At 46.7% G+C, this 8,650-nt stretch overlaps 1 protein-coding gene across 2 annotated transcripts; it reads left to right on the top strand.

Annotated features, from left to right (window-relative positions):
- On the top strand, positions 1-7,589 carry klf11a (Kruppel-like factor 11a). Of its 2 annotated transcripts, none has more exons than XM_047337956.1 (5): positions 1-47; positions 127-382; positions 3,909-4,136; positions 4,677-5,541; positions 6,036-7,589. In XM_047337956.1, exons 3-5 carry the CDS (start codon positions 3,924-3,926, stop codon positions 6,329-6,331), a joined length of 1,374 nt encoding a protein of 457 aa, XP_047193912.1. In that variant the 5' UTR covers positions 1-47; positions 127-382; positions 3,909-3,923; the 3' UTR covers positions 6,332-7,589. The 2 variants fall into 2 exon arrangements, with proteins under 2 accessions (XP_047193912.1, XP_047193911.1); XM_047337955.1 differs by having other exon boundaries at positions 127-400; positions 3,915-4,136.
- The last annotated feature ends 1,061 nt before the right edge of the window (positions 7,590-8,650 follow it).

Genomic DNA, 8,650 nt, shown 5'->3' with positions numbered 1-8,650 from the left:
TCCTGCCCCGGGTCCGTGTCCGGCTACTGCCCCGGCTCCTGCTCCGGGTCCGTGTCCGCTCTGCTGCCTCCTTCTCCGGCTCCTTCTGGCTCTGGCGGTCCGCTACTGCCCCGGCTCCTGCTCCGGGTCCGTGTCCGCTCTGCTGCCTCCTTCTCCGGCTCCTTCTCCGGCTCCTGCCCCGGCTGCTGCCCCGGGTCCGTGTCCGGCTGCTGCCTCCTTCTCCGGCTCCTTCTCCGGCTCCTTCTCCGGCTCCTTCTCCGGCTCCTGCCCCGGCTCCTTCTCCGGCTCCTGCCCCGGGTCCGTGTCCGGCTACTGCCCCGGCTCCTGCTCCGGGTCCGTGTCCGCTCTGCTGCCTCCTGCCCCGGCTCCTGCCCCGGCTCCTGCCCCGGCTCCTCCTCAGGTGAGTCCGCCGTGACAGGACCGCTGTCCCCGGCCCCTGCTGCACATGGTCCCGCTGGGTCATGACAACACGGAGGGTCTCACATCTGCTCTCACATTTGGTCCCGGATCTGGTCTTAGGTCAGATGTGGTCTCAGGTCTGATCTTAGATCAGGTCTCAGGTCAGATATAGTCTGGTCTGATCTGTTCACAGGTCAGACGTGGTCTCAGGTCTGGTCTCAGCTCTGGTCTCAGGTCTGATCTTAGATCTGGTCTCCGGTCAGATGTGGTTTCAGATCAGGTCTCAGGTCAGATGTAGACTGGTCTCAGATCTGGTCTCAGGTCAGATGTAGACTGGTCTCAGATCTGGTCTTCGGTCAGATGTGGTCTCAGCTCTGGTCTCCGGTCAGATGTAGTCTCAGATCTGGTCTCCGGTCAGATGTGGTCTCAGATCTGGTTGATCTGAGGTCACAGTGAACCAGTATTTCCTGTGTGTGTGTGTGTGTGTGTGTGTGTGTGTGTGTGTGTGTGTGTGTGTGTGTGTGTGTGTGTGTGTGTGTGTGTGTGTGTGTGTGTGTGTGTGTGTGTGTGTGTGTGTGTGTGTGTGTGTGTGTGTGTGTGTGTGTGTGTTGAGCATGGCTCCGTCATGAAGTTCGAGCTCTAGGTCTTTGACTGGTTTTTATTGTGGATCGATAGAATAAGATGGATCTGATTGATTTCTATGTGATGGCGTCAGATTCTGATAACAAGCATCATAACAAGTAAAGATCTTGTTATTGATTAATCTGATCAGCTGATCAAAAACAAACGTGTGATACATGTTTTCATTAATAAGTTTAGTTTCTTTAATAATCAATAAACCATCAGAATTGTTGATCATTAAATATCTGTCATTTCAAATGTCAGAATTAGAACTGATACATTCATTGATCAAGAAAAACATCAGAGGTATATTTATTGAGTTTAATAATGATGATAATATAATAATAATAATTTGTCAGTATTTTCTTTTCACCTCTGATTAACAACGATGTTCTTTTATTGTTCTGATTTATTTTGTGTGAAAAACGAGTGACATCATTGGTTGTTAGATGGAATAAGAACTGTGTCAGTGCTCCACCTGCTGGCAGCAGGAGGCAGTGTGGTTTCAGTGGCAGGATGAAAGACAGACGTCATAAATACAGATGTTGTTACACAGTTTAATTTCAAAGATTTGTCTCATGAAGTTGTCTAGACCTCAGGTCAAAATAATCCAATTTAATGTGGACTGTCTGACTCATTCTGCTTCTCAGGTGTGTTATTGGTTTTGTTATAAGTAACCCTAACCCAGGATTTCAGTATCTGCAGCATCTTTGTGAAGCTGCTTTCAGACATGAACTGAACCACAGACATGTTCATGACGTGTTCATGACGTGTTCCTGACATGTTCATGTGTTCTGTGTTCCTGACGTGTTCATGACGTGTTCCTGAGGGTTCCTGACGTGTTCATGACATGTTTTTTGTGTTCTAGGGTTCATGACGGTTCCTGACGTGTTCCTGACATGTTCATGACATGTTCCTGACATGTTCATGAGCGGTTCTGACGTGTTCGCGTCCTACATTCGCATGTTCTGACGTGTTCAGCGTGTTCTGACGGTTCTGTTCCTGCATGTTCATGACGTGTTCCTGACGTGTTCATGACATGTTCATGACATGTTCATGACATGTTCCTGACGTGTTCAGACGTGTTCATACGTGTTCCTGACGTGTTCATGACGTGTTCGAGTGTTCATGACGTGTTCATGACATGTCCTGACATGTTCATGACGTGTTCCTGACATGTTCATGACATGTTCCTGACATGTTCCTGACGTGTTCCTGACGTGTTCATGACGTGTTCCTGACGTGTTCATGACGTGTTCATGACGTGTTCATGACGTGTTATGAATGTTCATGACATGGTCCTGACGTGTTCATGACATGTTCCTGACGTGTTCATGACGTGTTCATGACGTGTTCATGACATGTCCTGATGTTCATGATGTGTTCATGACATGTTCCTGACATGTTCATGACATGTTCCTGACGTGTTCATGACATGTTCCTGACGTTCTGACATGTTCATGACGTGTTCTGTTCGACGTGTTCATGACGTGTTCCTGGGTGTTCCTGACATGTTCATGACGTGTTCCTGACGTGTTCATGACGTGTTCCTGACGTGTTCATGACGTGTTCCTGAGTGGTTCTGACATGTTCATGACGGTTCCTGACGTGTTCATGACGTGTTCCTGACGTGTTCATGACGTGTTCTGACGTGTCTGACATGTTAGGCGGTTCCTGACGTGTCTGACATGTTATCATGACATGTTCCTGACGTGTTCATGACGTGTTCATGACGTTCTGACGTGTTCATGACGTGTTCATGACGTGTTCATGACGTGTTCATGACATGTTCCTGACATGTTCATGACGTGTTCCTGACATGTTCATGACATGTTCCTGACCTGACGATGGTTCATGACGTGTTCATGAGCGGTTCATGACATGTTCATGATGTGTTCTGACTGCTGACTGACATGTTCATGGTTCTGACGTGTTCCTGACGTGTTCATGACGTGTTCATGACATGTTCTGGCGTGTTCATAGTGTTCATGACATGTTCCTGACATGTTCATGACATGTTCCTGACGTGTTCATGACATGGTCCTGACATGTTCATGACGTGTGTTCATGACATGTTCATGGCGTGTTCTGGCGTGTTCATGGCGTGTTCTGCGTCTGGCGTGTTCATGACGTGTTCATGACATGTTCATGACGTGTTCCTGATGTGTTCATGACATGTTCATGATGTGTTCATGACGTGTTGCTGACGTGTTCATGACGTGTTGCTGACGTGTTCATGATGTGTTCCTGATGTGTTCATGATGTGTTCCTGATGTGTTCATGACATGTTGCTGACGTGTTCATGACATGTTCATGGCGTGTTCCTGACGTGCTCCTGACGTATTCATGGCGTGTTCCTCACACATTCTGCAGGTTCTGTGTGTGAGAACAAATGTCTGAGTCAGTGTCTCTGGACATGTTCTGGATCTTCTCCTGCAGCCTCCTAGTAAAATGTGTGTAACATGTCAGTGAGTCCATGTGAGGACACAGCAGGACAATGTGTGGAAGCTTCTCAGAGAGCGAGTGGACGTGTTGACGAGGTTTCTAACACGTGACGGACGTGAAACTGGAAGAACACAAACATCTCAGGATGAAGAAGAGGAGCCGTACACGTAGAAGACGAGGAGGTTCCAGAGCTTTGGTGATGAGGGCCGACGCCGGTGTGGATGAGCTTTTACAGAGTTCATGTCTGAAAACATCTTGTGTCCTCAGGGTTTAGGTTGTAATATGTAACTTCACCTCTAGATGTCTCTAAATATCTTGCAGGATATCTTCAGGAGTCGATATGTGAACTTACAAACTTTCGTGAACTTATTCAATTTCTGTTCATACTTAATAAGGTTTTTGTTGTTGTGGATCAGATTTAAGTCTCGTTTTGTCCTGATCTGCCTCAGGTTGACCGTATGGACGGACTGCCAGCGGCGACCATGGAGCTGAAGCCGTGCATCGAGTACCACGACCTGGAGGCTGCTGAGGCGCTCGTCAGCATGAGCTTCTGGGGTCAAAGGTCACACAAACCCCGCCCCCTGACTCCAACCTCTGACTCCTGTGACTCCATCCAGCTCCATCCGGAGGGAGGAGACTCCCCCAAAGACCTGATCGCTCTGTCGTCACTGGTGAGAAGAGACATTGATTTAAACCAAAACTAAAACTTCAGTCAACCGACTTAAAAACACTTGGTTCAATAATAATATCAATTCATGATCGTTGATAATAATAAATCAGACATTTTTTAATGGCTTTTAAACAGTAAAATATTGAATGGTACTTAAATATTGTGTGAATAGAAATGCCACTAAAAATATTAAAGTAATAATTTAACAAATATTTAAAAACAAAGTTTTTTTTTTTAGCAAAATGTCCTTAAAGAACAATAACCTAAACAAAAAAAGATTTTTGGTGTATCATCATGTATGTTAGTTTTTTAAGTTGTTACATTAATTTAGAACAAATATTAACATGTATTAATTGAAAAAAAAATATATAAATATACACACCCTTTTGATCCCATGCCCTTAAAATTAAGTTTCAAATTATGATAACTTATAATCAAGTAGAAATACACATAAATAAATTCTGGTACTGTTCTCATAATAAAGCCTGTCACTTTAACATGTTACACAATAATAATTATTATTATTCTGTCGACTTCTCAGTGTATGACTCCACCTCACAGTCCGAGCTTCGCTGAGTCCTCCACCACCCCCGCACTGAGCCCCGCCCCCAGACCAGTCTTACCCCACCTGGCGCTGTGCATAGGCCCCGCCCTCCTCAGTGACTCCTCCTCCCTCTTCCCCTCGGACACCTCAGCACTTTCACCTCACACGGAGTCTTCCTGTGTGGCTCCGCCCGGCAGAGCCATGGCCACCAGCGTCATCCGCCACACCGCCGACAGCCTCAGCATTCCTCCTCCTCCCCCTCCGCCTGCCCCCTCCTGCTCCCCGCCAACAGAAACGCCTCCTCAGCCAGGACTTCTAGAGACGCCTCCAGAGGAGAAGGGTGGACGTCCTCTATCTCCTGACAGCCAGTCTTGTCCTCCCTCCCCAGTGTCTCCTCCTCACTCCTCCCAAGTGTCTTCCTCCCTCTCCTCGCCGGTCTCTCCCTCCCCGCTGCTCTGTCAGGTGATCCCGGTGAGCGGCCGGACTGGGATGATCTCCGCCTTTGTCCAAGCTCCAGTTCAAATGCAGACCCAGGGGGGGCCAAAGCCCCTCCTGCCCCAGTCTCCTCCCAGTTTCACGCAGTCTCTGCTGTTGGGCTCGGCCATGCCACAGGGGACCGTGATGTTCGTGGTCCCTCAGTCCTCTGTCTCCCAGCCGCCACACGGCCCGCAGACCATCATGACCCTGGGCAACACCAAACTGCTCCCGCTGGCCCCGGCTCCAGTTTACATGCCGCCAGGAGCGAGCGGCGCCTCGCAGGCCGACTTCTCACGCAGGCGAAACTACGTCTGCAACTTCCCCGGCTGCAAAAAGACGTATTTCAAGAGTTCCCACCTGAAGGCTCACCTGCGCACACACACAGGTAGAGACACACACTGCACCAACCAATCAGATCATCCCTCTCCTCATTTGTTGTTTCCTTCTTCTTGTTTCCTTCATCGATTTAGAATGTTTTTGTTTTGTTGAAACGACGAGTGAGAGACTGAGTCTGTTCCTTATGACATGATGGCTGCCAAAAGTGAAGCCAGATCATCTGGATCACCCCCTTGTGGCTGGCTGCAGTATAGGTCATAAACCCTCCTCCTCCATGTTAGCAGATGGGACATGAACCAAACTAACAAATCAAAGTAGACGTTAAATAAATGTTTAAAGATGTTTCTGTCATTTCAGGTCGTTCTTCTCTCACTGATGTTTGTTCATGTTTCTGATCAGTTTGGTTTGAATCAGTTATTTGATGATATGAAAACAGGCTGAGACGTGATGATTGACAGCTGAGACTGACTCCTGATTGGTTGAGAGTGTGATTGTGGTTTTGTTCCTATGTGTTAACACTTGGCTTCTTTTTCTCCCGTGCAGGTGAAAAGCCGTTCAGCTGTCACTGGGAGGGATGTGACAAAAAGTTTGCCCGCTCTGACGAGCTTTCTCGCCACCGAAGGACGCACACTGGCGAGAAGAAGTTTGTCTGCAACGTGTGTGACCGGCGCTTCATGCGCAGTGACCACTTGACCAAACATGCTCGGCGGCACATGACCTCCAAGAGGGCGACCTCTTGGCCCGCCGAAACCGGAGACCTCAACCGAGTGGCCCTGCCCACGGTCCAAAACAGAGGCCCTGCGCTTCCAGTCGGCGTGCTCATTCCCACCGCCAACTAACAGACTCAGGAGCCCACAGGGCCGACTCAGGACCCCAGGAGGGGTGGGGGGGTTGGTTCAGTCCGCTCCACCCGTCACATCAGGACCCTCATTTCTACTCCACACCTCAATCGGCCAGTGAACACGTGACGACGACCGGGCCCCGGCTACGTTTATACACACCACAGAACAGGGTCAAACTATCACAGCTCGTTATTACAGTGAAACTCAACCTTTCTGAGCTTAGCAGCATCGGCCAGACTCACCAGCTCCCCCTGAGGCTGAAACATTCAATACACTCCAATTACTAATAACTCTGACTCTTCTTCAGTAAAACGCACAGAGAACGTCAGGAGATTGTAAACACTCACAAATACCAAGATACTGTGACTGCAAACAGTTCATGGTGGGTGACGCCAAGCTTTCTGGCTACTGTGCTAAGCATTAGCTCACCAGCTACTGTACACGAACATCAAGGTGTGTTCATGCCACATATGATTAAGAATTACCAGCTGTAGTAATCAAGTGTTTTTGTAACCTGGTTAAAATGTAAGTTTAGTTCATGTAGACGTAGCTGGAGCCGCCAGCGGACGACAGAGCGAGTTTCCCGCCCAGCTCAGGACATTTTCTTCCCACAAACTCACTGAGGAGGAAGAGGAGGAGGAAGAGGAGGAGGAAGAGGAGGAAGAAGAGGAGGACGCGAAGGCGACAGGCTGCTATTCATCCACGGACAGAAACCAACAAAAACCTGACATTGCACTGGATTTTTTAAATCTTGCTTGTTTTTGTATTCTCTCCGTGTATAATCATGTTTACTACATGTGTATATGTCAAGTGTAGCAAAATGTATGCACTCGTTTTGTTTTTTGCCAAAGCCTCTGTATTGTGCTTCTATCGTTTTGTTTGTCTGTGACTGTAAATAATGTAAATATATTGATATCTATATCAATGTTATGTGTATTCCAATCTGCATTTATTGACAGTACGAGTTATTGATATTTTTGAAATGTCAGTGGACAGTATTCCTCACTGTGATACTACCTACTATCTTTGCTTTACACAATATTATTCTTATTTAATAATTATATGTTGAGGAAAAAGTACTGTTTTTGATAGCTTGATTTGGCCCATAGTGTAGCCAGTAAGAAAATACCTCATGTTATTAAATGTTATTCTTAATAATATCGACTTTTCTTGGAATAATCCCATTTCTGAACATTTGCCTGTAAGCGATGGTGAAGAAAATGGCTTTTATAATAAAAACGTACCTCCATCATAAGTGTTGTTCTGTACTTTATTCACTGAGATACTTTCTTTTCTTTTGTTTTCGTATGATTCAAACTGTAGCTTTATTTATAACAACAATTTTAAAGTAAAACCAAAGAAACACTGAATTAACTTTAATTATAATCTGAATATTTAACAGTTCCTGAAACAGCAAAGAGACACAGGACAACCTCAAAGAAACACAGGACAACCTCAAAGAGACACAGGACAACCTAAGAGACAGGACAACCCAGAGACACAGGACAACATCAAAGAAACACAGGACAACCTCAAAGAGACACAGGACAACATCAAAGAAACACAGGACAACCTCAAAGAGACACAGGACAACCTCAAAGAGACACAGGACAACCTCAAAGAAACACAGGACAACCTCAAAGAGACACAGGACAACCTCAAAGAGACACAGGACAACCTCAAAGAGAAGAATTCGTGTCGTTGGGTTGTCCTATTAGTTGAGTTGTGGTGTTGTGTGTGTCTGTGACCAGGGACACGTTGAATCATACGTGATATTATTCTCTTCTCATATATATATATCTATAGATATAAAATACCTCATGTTATTAAATGTTAACATATAGATCTATATATAGATCTATATGTGATCTCTTCTTATATAAAGGTTCTGCTCGACGACAGTGAGGACGTTATACAACCGGAGCACCCGGTAACAGCGCTCAGCCAATCCCGAGACAGCTCTGGGGGGTGTGACCAATGGCAGAAGACTGACGTCGGGCCGGGTACGTGAGAGAGACGCGTCATTGGCTGACGAAGTCCCCGCCCACTGCCTTACTGACCGACATTCTGCACGAGCCAAAGAAAAATAAAAACAGTAGAAGAAGAAACGGAGCGTAAAGCGACACCGTGTGGTGACGCAGCGGTGCTGCAGGGACAGACTCCGTGTTGTCATAGAGACAGACACTAACTGAATGATTCAACACACACACACACACACACACACACACACACACACACACACACGTAACGAGCGTGTTAACGTGTCTGCGAGTCACAGCTTCGTGTTTTAGTGGCTCGTTGTGAATCTTGTGTAAC

This window comes from Hippoglossus stenolepis, chromosome 20 (genome assembly GCF_022539355.2).
Source record: "Hippoglossus stenolepis isolate QCI-W04-F060 chromosome 20, HSTE1.2, whole genome shotgun sequence".
NCBI lineage: Eukaryota > Metazoa > Chordata > Actinopteri > Pleuronectiformes > Pleuronectidae > Hippoglossus > Hippoglossus stenolepis.
This window is presented reverse-complemented; position numbering and strand designations above follow the sequence as displayed.